At 36.9% G+C, this 20,319-nt stretch overlaps 1 protein-coding gene across 1 annotated transcript in view; it reads right to left on the bottom strand.

The window, feature by feature from the left end:
- Nucleotides 1-10,953, bottom strand: part of LOC106639281 (dual specificity calcium/calmodulin-dependent 3',5'-cyclic nucleotide phosphodiesterase 1A-like) — a 115,434-nt gene extending 104,481 nt beyond the window's left edge. The window contains exon 1 of the mRNA XM_089592714.1: nucleotides 10,758-10,953. Within this exon, the coding sequence (XP_089448840.1) occupies nucleotides 10,758-10,953 (196 nt within the window). The remainder of the gene's footprint in view (nucleotides 1-10,757) is intronic.
- Between the last annotated feature and the right edge of the window lie 9,366 nt (nucleotides 10,954-20,319).

Genomic DNA, 20,319 nt, shown 5'->3' with positions numbered 1-20,319 from the left:
CTCGTCTGCTTCGAAGATTATACCTATACTTCCCGAAAAAAAGTACGTAGAAACAAACGCGTTCCTTCTCGACGCGTCTTTTTCCTACGATCGATTGTCACTCGCAGCTTCTCCGTTGCTCGCGCGAATGCGGAAAACGCCTTGGCTGCTATATACCACGACTGTATACCTATACAGCCATTGGAAACTCCTAAGAGAGAAGTCAATCGAGCGAGCTGTTGCGCTAGACTGAATTGTTTAACCAACTGTGCGGCCCCTCTCCCTCTCTTTCCAGCTTTTGTTTCGCTGCTCCCGTGTGTTCTCGCAGCTCGCGATACTCGTTAACTTTTAATTGATTCTATTATTCGACGTCTGATATCGTTGGTCGAGTTGGACTTGATGTTATTTTTTTCTTTTTCTTTTTCTTTTTTTTTTTTCAGTTGGTATTGGGATAAATAAATCATGGACTGCACCGCCAATACAGCTGGTTGAGTCATACTTGTATAAGGTTTTTTAACGATCGCCAATTTCGAGAGTTGCCCCATTTGGAAAGTCAATTGTAATCGGATACTTGGATAATGCAATAATATTACAGCTTGCTGTGTTTGCTGCGTTTACATAATTCCACAATACTTGTCTTATATAGAGAAAGTGAGTTTCACGTCAGAGGTATAAAAAAAAAAAAAAATTAGTAGCAAACCGAAAGGATTGAAAATACTAGTTTTTACTCATAGTTTGAATTGTTCGTGATGATTGCATCAATAAATTTTTCGAGTATACTGGACATGCAGTTTATTAAAACGACTGCTTGTGCACTGGCATATTTGTTATACAAATCAGAAGCACGAATTTTTTTAAGTATTATTACATCACTTTTCAGAGGCTAAAATAATTTTTAGAACTTTTATCCATTGAATACTTTTGGTAAAATACTAGACTGTAAATATGTAATTAAGACTCGTAAACAATTTAAAAGAATGGAAATTTATTTAAAATATAAACGAAATTGAGGAGAAAAAAAAATATTTGGCAAAAATTGCTACCCATAGGATAGTGGTGTATAGCTCAGATGGTATATACTTCAAGAGCCTATTTCATATGTTATAGTATTATTGTAGATCAAGACTCAGTTTTGTATCAGAAACTGCATATTATACGTATACTTACATAAAGAAAATGAGTAATACAAAAAGGACAGGTATCATCTTCTCTTTGTTTTTTTTTTTTTTTTATTACAATTTTAATTGTCTTTATATTTTTCATTCATCGTATCGCAATGCTATCAAAGTTACAAAATACTTACAGAAAAGTCTTTGTTGAAAATTGTAGGTGTTTACTTGGCAATGTGTTCCAACGAAAAAATAATGTACAACGGTTACAAAATTTTTTAAAAAAGACTCATTGTATTTGAAGAGTGTTTGAATATCACATTTCAAATACTGTTAAACAAACGTTAATATTTAAAATGCACATCACTTATCTTCCCGAAAAAAATTTTCAGCACTATTGTATTGTGAATAGAAATGCATGAAACGTATTTTTAGACAACAAAATGCATTTTATTTGGAAAAAAAACAAAACTTTGACAATAAAATTTATAAAACAATTGTACTCAAGTCTGATTACAGCTCACGATCAATTTTAATTTTTAACTTTGTCCGAATATAAGTTAACTTAGTAATCGCAACAACTGTACTGTGAAAAGATGACAGAAAATATGTCACGAGATTTTATGAAAATTTACTAGACACAGTGAATCTTCCGTAAACCACAACCATCAATCAAAATAAAATACACCACTTGTAACAACACAAAGATTTAAGAGGCTACAAACAAACAACGACGTACAATTTAACGAAGTTGTTTGGGGCACAAAAAAGAAACCTCGCACGTCCGTATTTTCTTACATCAAGTCAAAAACCCGACATACACATAATTCAATCGAAACTCCGCCCCGAACCGCAGTGCAACTTTCCCCGAGTGGCTGGACAGCTGCATTCCTCGCTTCTCGGACCAGTTCCCGCGTGCACGGACGCACAGAGGCGCCCACGAGTGCTTTTCCACTCGGTTCGAAAACTCCACCTTGTCGCGCTCCATTTCCTTTTTTAATTAACCCCATCGACGCTGCTGCTGCCTCCCTCGAATTCCAAACTGCTTCCAAAACCATTTCCGAGCTTTTCCTGTAACGCCGAATCACGATGCACATTGTTCCGAATTTCCATCGCAACGCACCTGCACAACAGCGTTATTATCCTTTGAAAAAGATAAATATACTTTTACTCGTGAAAATGTCGTACATCTTTAATTTCGGTGTAAACAAATTTATCTTTTCCCTCCTTCTCTGTAGCATCGGCTCGAGTGTGCCCAACATCTTCATAAATCGAAGAATTTATTTCAGGTAGCATATAACTTGACTTTGCGGTATACGTTTTTTTTCCCCCACGTGTTCTCGTTTTTCCAGACTAACGCCTGATCTGTGGGTCAGAGATAATCTTTGGTGTACGGTATACCGCAAGGCCTCGGAGATGTATAGCGCACTTCGTTTTTATTATTATTACCCTTATTGCCAGGATGGATAAGGAGCTCCCACTGCACACGGGCCGTTTCTTCACGACGCACCATGTAATGCGTATACATTTTTTTTCTATCTTTTTTTTTTTTTTTTTTTTTTTTCCTCATGCAAACACGATTCCCGTAAACTTTGACTGCATGAATTATCCGAATGACGCTCGAAAAAGCCTTACCTGTACATGCAATCGCAGGGCGAGCTTCTTCGAGAAAAATACTGCTCCCAAAAGTTTTTTTTTTTTTTTTTACTGCTAATAAAATTTGACCCAGCCAAAAAAAAGCGAGATCCTGCGTCCCACTTCGCGAGCGGAAGCGCAAGTTTGGAATTCAATGATGGGCGAAAGTTTCGGGCTTGCATGGAATCGTGCACTTGTTGGGTATATAGGTGTACATTCACCGTTGAGTATCTGGGCACGTGCATGAAGAAACAAGTCAAAGGGTGGATTTGATTTCTCAGGGGGTGGAGAACGAAGCAGGAGAAGGGCTAGTTTGGTAAGACGCTCTTTTGTCCCTCGTGAATTTGCACAGGTACATGTGGCGATCAGGAGGGAGTTTGCACGGGTGTGGCTGTGAAAACCCAGGTTTTACTTTTTTTTATTAGTATTTTCCTTGGGGACCGTTGACTCGATTTGTAAGTTCAGATGGAAAATTTTACCTCAACGTGAAAAGTGAAAAACATTCAGACTCACCACTCGTGTTTTGCGTACACGGCTGCTCCGCACTACAGTTACTCGTGCGAATGCAAAATGCCACTGTATTGCAATGCACGAGGGAAGAAAAACAAAAAAACAAGCCCACAGTCACAGCGCACCACTACAGCCCTACACAAAGTAGAAGCACTTCTCGGAGGCAAGGTCAATAAACGCAGCCCTACAAGTGCTCATATTCACCCCCCGATCGTCAATTATTAAGGGCCCGAAGATACCCCTGTACTTTCGCTCACACACCCACACACATTTGTAGCTCAAAGCGTGTGTTGTATGGGAACAGTTTGCGTTTTTGTACCTTCCACGCAGGACAATTTGGCGCACGCGAAGCAAAGCCACAGCGTTATAGGTATAAATGTAACACATTCTCGCGTGCGACAATCGGAGCATGTGCACCCGAGTCGTCGAACGGAGTCGCGATATTTTTTTTTTTTTTTTCTTTTCTTCCTCCAGCGAGTTTTCTTGGTTGGTTCGCAAGCGTCTTTTGTGCTACAGAAGATGATCGATCGGCTGGGAGCGCGTATTTGCAGTGTAATAAGATTGTCGAGTGGCGCACGGTATAGACGATAGGGGAGAGAAACGATGTATGCATACAGCTCGTGTCTCCTGCTACACAGATAATACGAATATAGTATGTATCTCGTGATAGGTGAGAAATTTAGAGTCGGTAGAGCTGTTTTTTTTAATACAAATGAAAAATTTTCTTTGAAATTCCTTTTTTTTCGTGGGGCGACTTTCGTGTCTTTAGGATTTGCGCAGGTGAAAGTGCTGATCATTCGACAATGGCTACTGCCACGTGAGATTCCTCGCTTTTTTTTTTCATTTAACTATCAATGATTTCCATACTTAACTTGTATGTATTCGAAGAACTGATGTATTTAGTTATTTTTCCTTTTGCTTCTTGTTTGAAAAAAAAAACAGATGTTTCAACTTTTCTGACAACAAAAGTGTAAGGATGGCGAGTTATGGATTCGAATGAAACTTGGAGATAAGTATCCCGATTGTAACGGTGTTTGTAAGTTAGAGGATTTCGCGCCTATGTTCGAGGGGGGAGGTAGAGAGAAGGGGGAGGGGGGCCGCGACAAGCCGCCGAAAGTTGTTTGCGCTCCGATTTTAAGTACAGAAGTTAATTGAGCCTGGGAGAGTCCTACGCCCGCACCAACCGCAGAGAGGCACGACGTCAGAGACCGCAGCCACAGATCCAAAGAAAAAACCGTGTTCTGGTTGATCTCCTAGAGGACCAGGAAAAGCAGCTCGAGGCCCAACCCGCGTAACAACCACAAGGGAAGGACCTCTTCCCTGCATGGTCAAGGAGATCCCTGGCAGAGTCCTACACCCAAGACGTCAACTAAGGCCAGCCTGCTCGGGCTGTGCAAAAGGTACCGTTTCTTCTGTCTCTCTGCGCTGGCGCCCCCCAAAAAGAAAAACAAAATACGTTAACGCCCCGACCAAGAAACATAAGAAACCGCGCTGTTAGATTATGCGATATTCCGGTTTTCTTTGTATTCAGTAGAATTTTGCGATTTATATTTAATGTGACGCGTCGAAATAATTGACTAACAATGAATGCTGTAAGCCGTATTGTAGCTATAGTTCAGAGATTTATTTATGAATAAACCAAGAAAGTGTAATATAATCTAATATAATCTGTTCACGTTTATTTTCCATACGTTCTCACCAAAATCCCTGTATCAAGAGTCTCTCAAATTTCTTCATAATCCAATAAAACATCTTTACCATATCATACTTAATATATATTGTGTTGTCACATCACCTATTAATTACACGATGAAAGATTCCGGAAATAGCTAGGGTACTCGATCGTAAACATATATATTTTAAAAAAGTTTAACTGAGCTGGACTTTCTGTACAAAAAAAATTGCTTCTTATCCACTTTTCAGTATATAATGTAACCTTTTGGATAACGGTTTCAGTGAAAACATACTATGGAAAACGATCGAACAATATAAGTGAGCATCAATCCTACATTTCTAGCACTTGTACCTCGGATACTTTAATGTGTTGACGTTACACGTAGATCAGTAGATGTACAAGTACTACAAGTGTCCTACGATATCTCATATTTCTCTGATTAAAATATTAGAAGAAACTCTAAATTAGAACGTTTAGAGTGAAATTGACGAATTGTGGGTTTGATTTTTGGGATACGAGTACCTATGGTTGTGAAAAACTATGTTTAAAACGATTTCAATCAATCATATTGCCATCAGATTTTAAAAACACTTAATCACTCGATTTACTTCAAATCTCCAAACTCTCTCAAGTTGGGCAAAACATGATTTTTATCCTTATGTTTATACTAAAAAAAAAAAAAAAAATTACTAAAATACACATAAAAATTAATATAGTCTCGATAATACCAATCCACACTTTGGACATAATATAATATTATTGTACTATCACAGTATGACCTAATGTTTCTAAGATTCCTAGAAAGTCACTGGTTACTCGGATAACTTGAAACTTTTCTCCCTGAACCTTACGCTTGCGTTCATGGGTTCAATTTCGAAAAACCTATTAGCCACAAAGCTCTTGAACACAAAGTTTGATCATTACCAAACTCCATCCAGAGTATCTTGTTGCACACTCCACTCCCCCGCACACATATCCAAGTCCATGACGGAGCAATTTCGTCGTCACGCTCTCACCTGCACATAGTTATGCTCGTCGGATCCTTTCAACTTTTCTGTTCCACCTCGCGCCTTTTGCGTACGGGCGCTTATCGGAGACTCAATAATCATCACGACGCTCGGCAAAACGAGTTTCTCGCCTCGAGTCATGCAAACCGCTTCTCTTCGAAGGCGACGACGGCTCTTGGCTTTTCCAATCGCTGCTGCCTCTGTAATAACTTTGCTTTCGATACTCTAAGATTTTCCGGTGTAGAGATGCAGCCGGGAACATTAACAACTTCAAGTCGATGAAATGACGATGCTCCGAGAACTCGTTACTGTAACTGAGTTTTACTTACAATTTGTTTTGTACAAATGGATGCACAGTACGGACACGATTTAAAAAAGTGTTTTGTTTCAATTTTAATTAATATTATTTGGTCTTTCGATTATTTCTGTCCAATAAAACATGAAAGCGTATAATAATCTGATAATTTTTTTATTTGGAATAACAGTTTAAACACATTACAATTAATAAGTTATGTCTTTTAAATCAATAAATTATTTTTAATTAATACATTTTTAAATACAAGACATGAAATGTTTTATTTTCAATGCGGTACATTTTTATTATTGTTTTAAATACGATGTATTAAATAAAAAGTAGTACAGCTTTTTAGTACTTAATTATAATTGTTTTTAATAGTATGACATTTTTCGAATGTTTAAAAGTACTTGTAATTTTTACGTAGAAATAAATCATACTTAAATTTAAATACAATTCTCCTGAATAATTTTTTTCCAAATACACAACTTCACCAACTATTGAACACACCCTCTTTTATATGAATCGATACTCAAATTCAATTTTAACAATATCAGTTTATTTATCAGGTGATATTGTAATCGCACACTTTGATTGAAAAAAAAAAAGAAATAAAATAAAAAAATACAAAAATCGAAAAAACTGCCAGCAGCTATTGAAAAATTATATTACCGCGTCTGGCGCAGCAGAGCTCGATACTCATTTTTATATTTCTTTTTTACGGTTCCTCAGAGGCACTGCTCTAGATTTCTTTGTTCGGGCATTAAATCCAAAACGGAGCAACTAAACTCGAGCATTTATAAGCCCGCCGGTGGTTACCGCATGTGACGTTATAGCCCAGCATGCCCAAAGCACCAATATTCAGTAGCCTCCCTACCACGCAAACAACAAACATCCGCAGAACGCGTTTACGAGCTGGCATAGAATATTCGAGCACAGGCGCACACGAAGCGGGTCTCGTGAAAGATTTATGCCCCGGTGTGGAACACAGGGAACAGACACGGTTTCCGATTTCTCAAAGGACTTGAGCAAAAAATCGACCTGGACAGAGGTGCGAAAAAATTATGTAGGTACTCGTGACTTTTGCAATATTATACACCCCTCTCTCGATGTCTTTTTAAACTTTTTTAGAAGATACTGGGTTGCCTATAGAAAATTAGAGGCCAAAGGTAGGCTGTGTTCGAGGAGTTCAAAAAATTTTCAACAGTTTATTTAAATTCTAATTACATAATTTGGTCATTTAATTATGCGTGCGCCCCCTCTTCCTTGGGCCTACCAAAGACAATTGTGATGGGAGAAAGCAGAGGGATAAGTAGATGGGATGCTGAAGGGAGCTCTCTTTCTCTCTGGTTGCAACCGGCAAGGACCAAGGTCTTACACACGCGTGACGCGCTCTTCTCTCGTTTTGTGCTCACCCCAAGACCGTAGAATCCTACGTAACACACTCTATTTCAATGTGAGAAAAAATTTTTAAAACTTTACTAATTTTTACATCTAAAATTGAAAATTTAACAAAGTATAATAGTAACTCTACTATCTCGGAAACAGTTATCAAAACTTTTTAATTTTCAAACGCAGTATTTTTTTTATTTTTTTTTAAATACAACATATTAATCCATTACATAAATGTAACAATCAAAAGAAAAATTTTTAATTATTTAATACTGTTAATATTGTACTTTTAACAAATCATACATTTTTGTGATTAATAAAAATGTTTGAAATAAAGTATCAACTACTTGTATGGAAAGTTGAAGTAATTTATTATTTACTTTAATTAGACATAAAAATAAATAATATTTCATTTCAATTACTTTCATTGAATACAAATAAAACTGAGAATTGTTTAAAATACATGGAGCTAGAGAAAATAGTGAAAAACATTTACTTTTAAAGAAGGTACGTACAGGGAAATGTAAGAGGTAGAAGGTCATACTTAGAAACACACTTTTTTTACAGTACAATTTTTAACTAAAAATTTCATACGTTTATAATTCATGTTTAAATAAGTATTTTTTAATTACTACTTATAGCAAAGTGCTATAAAAACTTTTTTCTTTACAGTTTGAAAAGAAAAGTTAAGAAAAAAAAAAGACTTATAATATTTGAAAACATACTTAAATAGTACATTTTAAATAATTTGGAATAAACTTAAATATACTTTGCACTTATTATCTAGAAATAAACCCTTTTTTTAGTTATGAACATTTGAAACGATTAAACACGTTTTTACGTAGGAGCTAAGTTAATGTAGGAATTTTGTAACAAATTTTTGTGATTCATTCATTAAACGAATTACGCTAGTTCTCAATTACACTTGTATTTGATTAAAGTAATTGTAATTCACCATAAATTACATGTGTCTTTGAGTAATGTAATAAAAATAAATCATCCACTACTTCAATTTTTATTATAGCAATTGAAATAAAGTATCAATTACTTTTATACTTGATAATTTATTTAAATAACTTTATTCCTATTCAAATTTAACGATTAACTCGTTTGGGTTTTTTTGATTGTAATGATACGAAAGTAATGATAATTTATATTGATCAATTGTACGAAATACTATGGTATTAACTTTGTTTTAGTAATTAAAATTTTTTAAACAGAGCATTTAAAATAAAACTGTTGCAAATACCTGCGTGTCGGACACTACATGGTCGATAACGAAGCTCTTGGTTGCAGGTATACCCAACAGAGCGTACATCACAAGCGGCTGATAAGGTTACCCCAATAATGTAGCGGTGGTGGAAGGGTCCGTCGCGGTGGTAAGAGGCATTTTGCATGTATAATATTTGATACGTGGCGTAAGGTTCGTGCGCGCATAAATTACGCGCGTTTGGCTCCTCGCGGGAAGATTTATGTTTCACTTCGTGCCGTGAATGTTGGGTGGAGCTTTAATTCGGTCGACAGACGCTTTTCAAGGGCATATACGTGTAACACTGCTTGACACTTTGATAACCCCGATGTCTTTTAAGTATAAACGGTCTCATGGGGAGTGACAGAGGAGAGTTGGGTGATTTTAGAAAATGGGATATTTCATTTTCTTCTTTCTCTCAAACACATTGGAATTAATGATTTTGTAAATTAACGATTATCCTTTCATCGAGTGCAGAGTTTGAGGAAATTTCACGGAATATGAGGTAAATTTAATATTTAATCGTATACAGTATATAAATATTGATAAAACGATGTCAGTGATTGTTATAAGATAACAACTATAAATTCGAAAAATGCGCAAGCTATAATTTTCTTCCTATGCGTACTAGTGGTGTAGAATTTATAATAAAAGTTTTCAAGTTTTAATGCAAAAGTCACAAAAGACTTGTTGTGCTCGAAATAATCTGAAAATTTGTACGGCAATAAAAATGGGATAACCCCTAAATAGTCTTTATCCGAACCGATGCAACTCAGCTTTGATTAAAATTTTTTTTTTCATACACCTACAGCTTTAACTACACTCAGCATCATGTTCAAACCAGTGTTAATGTTTATAAAAAAAATAAATAAATAAATAAAAAATAAAAAAAAATGAAATAAGTATGATCACTACAATCTACAATGGCATGTAAAATTGTGAAATTACTTCAGAAGCTTGACTTTCATAACTGTTAAGTACAGTATGAACGAAATGGCAAATATTACAGTAAGGAGCAATCGGTCTTATTAAGGACGCCTCTCCTTTTTTCAACGGATAGCACGAAAAACGGAAAGTAAAAAAAGTTTCTCATCAGACTTTAATATTCTTATAAAAAAAAAATAACAAATCCTGTGCATGAATGCAATTTTCCACTCTTATAAAACGACACTACACTTTCATATACATCTGTGTCCTCTGCATAACTTAAAATTTTACCAAACGAGCTCCAGCACACTCAATCCCCAATAATCATCAAGCACATCACCCCGGCGAATCGATCAATACTCGTACTAATTTCAATCAAAACGTGAGCCAGTCCTTTTAAACCCCAAAGTTAATTACTCGAGCGAATCGCCAAAGTCAACTTGGACACGCACAAAGTATGTATACGATACAGCTCGAACTTTCACGGCGTTTTCGCCGCGTCCGTGCGACAATTAATTCCAATAACGCGGTAAAAGCCGGGGCAAGGCAATTGGGCCCCGAGACGGTCAGCATATCGCACATCCTCGCGTCCCGGAAGTCATTAAAATAAAAGAGGAAATTGCAATGAGCGTCTACACATATGTATACGTTGTACCGTACACATACACGCCACGTGAACGTATTAAACGCGGCTCATAATTGCGCGGGTGTTTCATTAAAATGAAGAGGAAGAAAGCCCCGTGGGATTTAAAAAAAGTTGAACTTTATTTTAACCCGCGCGAGATATCGTACCGATTCCCAGCAACTTTTACCCTTCGCGATCCGCTCTCGAGTTTTTTCTCCCAACAAAAAAAAAGAAAAGTACCCTCACTCCGTATGGTAAAAGTTTAAATGAGGTCACGATGTTGCTTTAATCACGCCCCGGTTACATTTGCAACCAAAGGGAAGAAGGGTCGGAAGGGCTCGGGGATAAACTCACCGATGACGTAGCTGTAGCCGTCCAAGGTGAGGACGCACTTGCGAGTGGCCGTTGTGGTAGCCGGCAACACGTGCCTCCTCCCAGCCACGTAACTCCGTTTTCCGCTCTGCACTGGCACCGGTGCACCACCGGCCGGCTGGTTATGCCCCGGATCCGAATGGCACTTGTGCACCGGGTCCTTTGCCTGCCTCGACATACTTCCTTTTTGATCTTTTGTTACCTTTACCCAATCGTCACCGCTACACGATTGCTTTTCTTCTTCTCGTCATACTCGCGTCCCTGCACACTTGCGACGATCTCCGGTGGCCCCCTCGTCATTCCCCTTATCCCGACTCTCCTCCGACACTCCTTTTCCCCGATTAAGCCGGAAACTCGGTCGCGTGTGCGGCCCTTGGGCGGCCGCCGCGAATCCACACGCACCTCCCGTTCTCCGCACGCGCTTATTATCACGAGGCGCGAGTGCTTTTGTTTCGCTTGGCACCGGCTCAAGTCGGCGACGCGCCTCTACTCCGGCGTCTATTTCCAACGTCACCCGCGAGCCATTGCGCCATCGGATCGCGGCGACAGATCCACCACCGTCGATCCCATCTGACGCGCTTCTCACTGTTTACACCCTGTTCGAGAGACTCGCGCGCTTTTTTTCCCCCACATCCGCGGGACCCCTCTATTAATAGCTGCGCTGCATTTTTTCGCACTCGTTCTTTTTTCCTCTCTGTTTTGCGAGATGCCGTCAGTCACGCTTTCGAGTGAGATGCATCCGGACCGTCCGTGCCGATTTGTCGCTGAGCAAGAGTCCCGTCAGCTGATCGCTGTTTACACTTACCCACTAGGGGCACACCTATGCGGCACCAAAGTCCACTGTCACCGCGACAATCATCCTCACAACGTCCGGCGATCCACCGATGCGTAGGCGATCTATTTTGCGAGCAAAAGAAACGCATCATCTTTCAGTAGAACAGTTCCGCGTACGGTCAGCCATCGGATGTTGCATATCACCCACCCTCACTTGTCACTCTCTCGTGAGATGAAGATCATTTTTCCCTTCAAGTGCGTAACGAGACGTTCACACAACACTTGCACACACTTGCACACACACATGACAATAGGTGGTTCCCGAGAGCCGCGAAGCGCGGAAACAGATGGTGCGTGTTAACCGAGCGGCGGTGCCGCTACTACTGAACTCTGGTGCACGGCGGTATACTCTTGGCGCGCGCGCCTCTCTCTCTTTCTCTTTTTGTCTGTGTGTCCGTGCGCCATTCGGTATACCCGCCGGCCACTCCAAACTCCTCCCTTCTCCTCCCTTTTCATACCTTTCGCTCTTGCAAGCTCTCTTTCTCTCTCGTGTGTGTGTGTATGTATATATACACCCCGAGAAATCTCCAGCTGCAGAGATGCCGTTTCCCCCCTCCCTCCCCCCGTTTCATTGTTTCATGTTGGTTTTGTTTTATTGCACTGGACGAGGCTTTTTCTCCTTCTTCTTCTTCTTCTTCTTCTTCTTCTTCTTTCATTGCCCCCGCGTTTGTTTTAGCGCTGTTGTTTTTATCGGTCGGCTAGAGTTTGCTATGCGGTGATGGATCCTGTTTGTGTTGCTATTTTTCTCGAGTCCACGAAATGATTTGGCTTTTTTTTTTTCAGGTGCAATTTCAGGTGTGCAGATAATGGAAGTGTCTTTCGGTGGTTTTTTTAAAAATTACACCTAGGCATTGAGCTTTTGGATGTCATTGGGTCGATTTTATCGCTTCAATTACCGTTGGTTGGCTGCATCGGAGGAGGTAGTCTAATAATCATTGTTAATATTGAGTCTTGTGTATTTAGTTGAGGGTATGACGATCTGTATGTAAGGTTTAGTTTTTACTATACAAAATATTGATTATCAAGGATAGTCGACAGCCTTGGTATTGGTAATATTAAAAGCATATAGTGTAACACAACCGTGAAAGAATCAAATTCTAATTATATCTTGGGTTTTTTTTCAATAGTATTTTTTTTTTTTTTTTGCTTCATGGACGTGTTACTTGTATGGAATTAATAAAAAAAAAAAGTTTTCCAAACAGTAACATTTCCTTGTTGCATCCAACAAAGGTTTCTTCGGAGTTCCTGTGATTCGTATTTTCGTTTGATACTACAAAGCTTATTGTCGGTACATCTTTCTTTTGTAAAATACAACTCATTATTTTTTCTTACGTCGTTCTTGCAATTTTTGTTTATAAATCTTAGCTATTCTCTTGAATTTATCATGAAAATAAATCATGTACCTTTACCTACTGAACTTTTTTCTGAAATTTATAACAATACTTTTCATTGATTCTTTTTATTTATTCTAGATTCTTATACTTAAACATGATAATCTTCAATTATACAATAAAAACAAATAAAAAATACAAAAAAGACGTGTATTATTACAAAGAAAAATCTTTTATCAGAGCCTAAAAGTTTCAGAGCTACTTTCCGAATATGAATAAAAAATTCTGCTCTGAATAATACAGTCCAGCTTATTTTGTACGGTCTAAAGTTTTTGTCTGGGCTTTGTGCAAAAAATTTCTCCGTTAAAAATTCATGCACTCACGTATCGAAGATTGAATTTGTAAATATACTATATCCACAATTCATAACACCCCTAAGGTATAAACACACGGAAGGAATCCCATTCCACGTAATCCTTGAAAAATCAAATACCTCACACATCACAGTTTACCCTCTTTTCATCACAGAAAATCTTACTTTCTGTAGCGTGAATCCACACCCGTGCTCAAAACGCAACAAAGCTCGCAAACAACTATCTAATTCGACCTATACGCTCAGCCCACACGGGAGTGAAGAAGAAAAAAAAGTGATTCCTTCACGCGCGTCACTTCTCGTCAGACTCAACCCCCTCTTTTTTCTTCTTAAAAAAGCTCTGGTGCAAACTTTTTTTTGCCCCCTTTCCTCTCTGCATGAAAGACCCGCGCAAACCTTTCCATCGCGATTTTCTCGCTTCTCTCGATACGCTGCTCGTAAGCTCGGCACACACCCCGGGAGTAAGAGACGACGGAAACAGACGCACCGTGATTCAGCAGGGGAAACGGGTGTGGTGTGGGGAGGGGGGGGGGAGTTTCCTCGAAGGGCACGTACAAACTCTCGGAGTTGTTGTGGCTCGGCCCAAGAGGAAAAAAAGGACAGAGGAGAGTGGAAGGAAGTCCTCCAGATGCGGAAACGCGTGATTAAAGGATCGCTGGGTATCAGGAGGGGGTTTTGAATATTTCATATTTTCTTGTCGCACGTTACGTGCGTGTATGGACGTTTGTGCGGTCGTGTGTACGTATGACAAAATTTTTTTTTTAGATGAATAAGAGTTTTTGTACCGTAGATACTCTGTATTGTAAATGTTGTGCGTGCCAATATCGACGTGAGGTTGAGCTATCATTATTTTGTGTATCGTGACAATCATCGGCTCGCCTCGATAGTGTCACATTAAATATGATTTTTTTCATCATCTCACGATCTAAAATCAACAATTTTAAATTGAATAAAAAGTATCATCTCGGGTAATCTTCCCTTTCTCTTGATAAATTTCGCACAGCATCTCTTTCCTTAAGAAATCCAACAATCCAATCGGTACTTACCAGACATTATTAAAAAAGAAAATTCACTCGCTTAGTGATAGATAATGACTAATTATTCTGCAATACAAACGTTGCAATACAATTTTTTTTTTACTTACCGAAACAATTTTTGTTCATCACTGCTCATATGAAAGTACTTGACAAATTTACTTTCCTGCAAAATTAATACAATTGTACTTTGAGAAAAAGAAAAACCCTAATCGACAATTCAATTTTCAAATAATTAAAATCAAACTTTGTCCTGTAACAAAAATTCCCTTGTACCATTATTCAGAAAGTTTTTTCTCAACATAAATGTTACATACACTATTTCTACTATTTCTAAAAAACAATTTTTTTTCAAACGTCTTAAAATACATAAATCAATCTTACCCACCCCTGCACTCGTCCTAACGAACCCAATTACATGGTAGTCGGTTAATTTGATTATCGAATGAACGAAAACACGCGAAACGTGACAATTAACCACGTCCAAACGATAGTATAGCAACAATTTCTCCAACTCAAAATCAATAAACTCAATACGCGCACCGGTTTCACCCACCTGGACACTAAAAAACCCGAAATTCCCGTCACGTATACGTATCCAATTCCGAAATTCCCCTAAAGACGCAATTATCACCCACGATCGCGCAACAATCGTAGAAAAGCATTCCACCGTATTCCCTGCCGGCCTAATGTGGCGCTCGAAAAGAGACTCTCTCCGAGTCTTTTCGAGCGAGCACAATTAAAGCCCGGAATTCGAGGATCGATGGCATCGGCTGCCAAACACGAAGGAGCCCACTCGAGCCAATGCCTTTCTTGACACGCGACACACCCACGCCTGTCGGATCGTGTACACGTGTAAGCGCTTCTGGAAATGGCGTCCACGGGAGGCTTCGAAGTCACGAGTTTCATCAATTGAACGAGAACACCCCGGGGTTATTTACCCAAGCCAAATGTGGTTTCATCTGATCTCCAGAGTCAGGGAACTTGGGTCGATCAGTCCTTTTTTTTTTTTTATAACTCGAACATTTTTTTGCTCGCACGGCGTACCACGAAATTTTAATACGCGCGCGCACATGGAATTTATTTTCAATTTGCCTTCTCAAGTCGAAATTATCGGGTGTTGTAAGCCCGCGAAATCGATTATTCGGCGTACGCGCGTGTGCGTTTTGATTCGACGTCTACGAATGCCAGGAAGGGGTTTTTGAGGGATACGAGGTTCGGGAAAATTATACTTTTAACTTGGAAATTTTTCATTCTGAAGGAGCAGTGCTGTATTTTTACTTATAGAAAGTTAGAAAAAAAGCTTTTTATTCAGTCCAATACTCAAAATTAGAGTCCAAAATATTCAATTCCTCAGTTAAACAATTATATTTACAATTTAACTCTCAATCATACATTACGATGTTGGTGAAAAATTTTTGATTGACATGGCAAGTAGGAGTTGAATTTAATGGTTAATTTATTATTACTTTTCAATTAACAATAACATCGAGTTATTACGTAAAACATAGTCTCTTTTATTTAATTATCCTTGATAATCATACTTAATCATCAAAAATAAAATACCATTCATAACTCGAACTTTTATCTATGAAAAATTTTATCCACCTACTCATTGGAATTAAAATCAATTGACTGATCAAACAATAAACTATTAATCGGAATTAAACCATAACTAAAATGTTATCCTCAAACCTCTAGCGTCGCAAAATATCTTCAATATAATCCACCAAAAGAATAAATAAAAAAACTCAAGTCCAAAAAATCCACAACTCAAGAATCATGCTCATCAATTAAGGATCCTTTCATAGCCCCCCCCCCTCCGGAGTACAATCAACGCATATCTCCCAAGGATACCTCTAAACAATGCATCCTCAAACTCACGTCAACAACAGAAATGCGCACAATGTGTAGATACGTATACTTAATACTGTACCCCGAGAATAAGCATTCATGGCTCAGCACCACTTGGATGGAGTAGAATTGATCCGCTGGGGCAAGCACTCCTTAATCAAAACTGCCACCTCAGCCCGTCGTCGAATAATTGATCAGACGAAGAGAGCAGCAAAAAAAAGCAACAGCTGCGGTGGTAGCCGTGGCATCGTGTTCTTTTTGTCATGCTATTGCGGTGTATTATGATAATTTAAGGGAGGAGCGAGATGAGGGAGTTGAACGGATGGTGGGGGGGGGGAAGCAAATCAAGAGGAGAGGAATATTGTTTTATGGACAAAGAGGAAGAGGTGGAGGGAACGGACTGCGGCTTTTCATCGAAAATTATACCAAGGCAAGTTGGATGAGCTTTATTACTGAATTGGTTTTACCATCGCCTATCGGGTACTGTAAGAGGCCTGTTTGATACTACTGAGTGCATCTATTTTTTCCAGTTTTTTCTTTCAAACATTTGTTTGAATTTTCGTAGGGACTACTTTTTTTTACTATTAACCTAAAGATCAACAATGGTTGTCATTAACATTGAACTTTCATGTTCAAAGTGTAATATTAGCACTGTTGTGTTGCACAAAATTACCTTAGGGCTGAAAAAAATCTCACCCGCGAAAGAGATTACAATAATAATTTTATTTTCTAGAATTTCATTTGGAGTATACAAATGGAGTATGAGTTTTATAAAAATGAGTTAATAGATAATAGAATTTTATGATTATCAATGATTGCGCTATTCAATTGCGTTATATAGAATATGCATTACTATACGATGAATTATCTAACAATGTTGAAGCCGGTATATAATTTTTGCATCCAAGTTACTCACACTATTTTAAAAATCACTATCGCACGCTTTGACTGTTTAAACTAATTATTAAAATAGTTTTAAAATGCAAAAATAATGAGTTGTGTAAAAATTCAGAAAAACTTATGATTTAAGAAGTAATATCCGAATAAAATAAAGAGTTAATTGAATGCAAACAAACAAAATGAAAATCAAACACTATAAATACAAACAAAATATTATTAATTGGTTCAAGAACGTATGTAAAGAACAGTAATGCCACTTATAATGACTGAGCTTCGGTTACTATTGACACATGGTACGAATTTGACCAGTGGTGTCCGCATGTAAGGAGATACCGGGACTTGAAGCAGAGATCGTCCACTTCGAAGGTACCAGTACTCTCCCGACAGAGCCAACCTTTGCTCGAGAAATCATGTCTTAGATAATAAAATAACGGACACATGCATTTAACACTATAACATTTCAATAAATAAAAAAATAATAAAAAGTAAAACATTTATGTTACTGTTCATTTCATACTCATTTACATATTTAATGATATATATCTACTTTCTGTTGTTGCTTAATCTGAGGTTGATCATGCATTACCCACCATAAGTTAATTTCTGCAAGTTTATTTAAATACTGCCAAAATAATCATCAAAAATAAAAATAAAAACAATTTATTTTACCGCAAAGATCTGTATATTCTTATTATCGAGACTAAAGTATCGGTGTTTACTAGCAGTGGCGTTCGTGATATTTATGGCAAAGATCTGACCCTACCATAGTTTGCCCTTTGCTCCATAACATTCTGCGTCATTTTTTTTCTTACTTTAGTAGAAGCTTCTAATTAAAAAATAAATGCAAAACCTCGTATATGAAATAAGTACTACATTGATATGTAAGATGTTAATTTATCATTTTTCAATGAGACCGTACAAAGATAATCATCACATAATACACTAAATAAGAATCAATGAGTGTTGATCTTTTTAAACCTACTTTTACTTTTTATGTTGAGAAATTATTTTCTCATAATTGTACATGTCTCATTGAAAAATGCATTACTAAAATATTCGTAATAAGTTTAACCCTAAGTTTTAACGATTATTATTCTATGTGCACCACTGATTTTACAAGAAAAATAAAAACAAGTCAAAGAGATTTTGCTTTAAGATCATTATTCAACTGAACACTGGTTGTCAGATCGCTTGGATTTATTGAGCAGCGATTAAACGATTGAGAATCAATTTAAATTACTATTACATAAGTTCATTATATTAAAACTCGAAAAAACCTCGACGTCCTGGTTCGTGGTCTCTCGGGAGCTGTACTGCATCAATCATCTACTTCGATCACATTACGTAATCTTCATTACTATAGTGTGCCGAAGTACGTAACGTATTTTATGTATTTGTTTTTTTTTGGTCACGACTTTTTTTTTCTTAAATTTTGGTACAGTAAAAATTAAAAAAAATTTAGTACCATAAAAACAGTAATAAAAATGCTTTGTGGATCAAGTAGGCACAATAAGAGTACTGTTCTTAATATTACATCAAAAAATGTAGTCCAAAACATTTTTTATCTCATAGCTCAACAATATCAAGGGAATATGATACATTTTTGTAACATGATTATATATTATACTAATTAAAATTTCAATTATAAATATCATTGTAAATTTATCATTACTTAAAAATAACATGCAATAAAGTATTACACAAAAACTATACACACCTAACTACTTACATCAGTATAAAATAATACATTGATATAGTTAATTTAAATATTAATAAATCATGTAAATAATATCAATAGTCATTTGTATGCAAATAAATAAAATGAAATCGCACTTAAGTGTAAAAATATATATCGTTCCTAACAATGTTTAGAATAACAGAAGGACAGTAGAAGATCAATCCATGCTACGATAATAGTTTCAATCATTTGTATTCTTATGCAATTTGAGTGACGACACATATTGTGCAATAATCGTATCCTTAAATCAATAAAACAATGTTCATAATTTCTATCAAAAAAATACATACTCATCGATTCAAAAGCAAATAACTTATATAAGTATAAATCAGACCGAAAAACGCTATTGTCATCAACATACAGAGTGTAAAGTGCGGCATCCTCTACGGATTTCAATGCAAGTGAAGAGTGACTGTCATAAAAGTAAACCATCAGTCTCCATGTTAAATAATTTAAATAATTTAAATGATACAAAAAATTAAACTGTCACGTGTTTTGATTGTTTATCATTATGTGTTAGAAATTGTACAGAATCAGATTGTTGAGATCAATGCACTCTAACACCCATACGCACACATAGATAATTGAGAGCATAAGAAATGTCAGCAGTGTCTAGTGTAAAAAGTATGGGATGCCACGCTTTTGGATCATGTACCGATCTGTAGCACCGATTACGCGATAATATCGGAACATTGTCTTTTCGTCAAAAGAGTACCGCGTATAACTATGCGCGTCGATCAATTAAAGTCTTTTTGTATAATAACTGCATGTGTACAACGCGTATGTCATAAAAATGCGTGTTTTAACACATAAAAAGTGTGATACAAACGCATGTGGGAGTATACTTGTTATGTATATGCATTCACAAAGATGATGTATAGCTCATTGCATGAGCGTTTGCGCGAGTGCTCGGGCTCGTTGATAATTTCTTACAAAATATAACGACAATGAATGGTTCCGGAAGATGCACGTGGACGGTGCGTGGAATTGGATGCCGATAAATTTTAATTTTTTTTGCGAAAAATATTATGCGTTATTTATGCTATTAGTTATTTTAATTTTTAATTATTACTCGTAAAAAAATTTTTGACAACATTTTTTCTGGCAAAAACAATGCATTACAATTTCAATGAAAAGACCATTAAGAAATAAAATACTTCAGAACACATTTTACTGTCTAATGGATGTATTACATTTAGTTATAACAAAAAATTTTTTTCGCACTATTGCATTGTCAATTTTTCTGAACAAAAACAGTAAAAAAACAAGTAAAATAAAATAAAAGAAAAAAACACTTTAGAATAAAATTTAATATCTACAAATGAATTGCACTTATTTGCCAGAAACAATTTTTTTTACCGTTTTATTGTAAGTACTGATAAATGAAAGTTTTTTTTTTTTTCAAGTAATAATTGTACCCATATGGGGTTATGGGCGTATTATATATATTGGACATGTCATTTATTTGTATTGAACTATG

The sequence above is a fragment of the Copidosoma floridanum genome, unplaced genomic scaffold (genome assembly GCF_036245765.1).
Source record: "Copidosoma floridanum isolate Cflo_tuat_1 unplaced genomic scaffold, Cflo_Japanese_pri ptg000019l, whole genome shotgun sequence".
Lineage (NCBI taxonomy): Eukaryota > Metazoa > Arthropoda > Insecta > Hymenoptera > Encyrtidae > Copidosoma > Copidosoma floridanum.
This window is presented reverse-complemented; position numbering and strand designations above follow the sequence as displayed.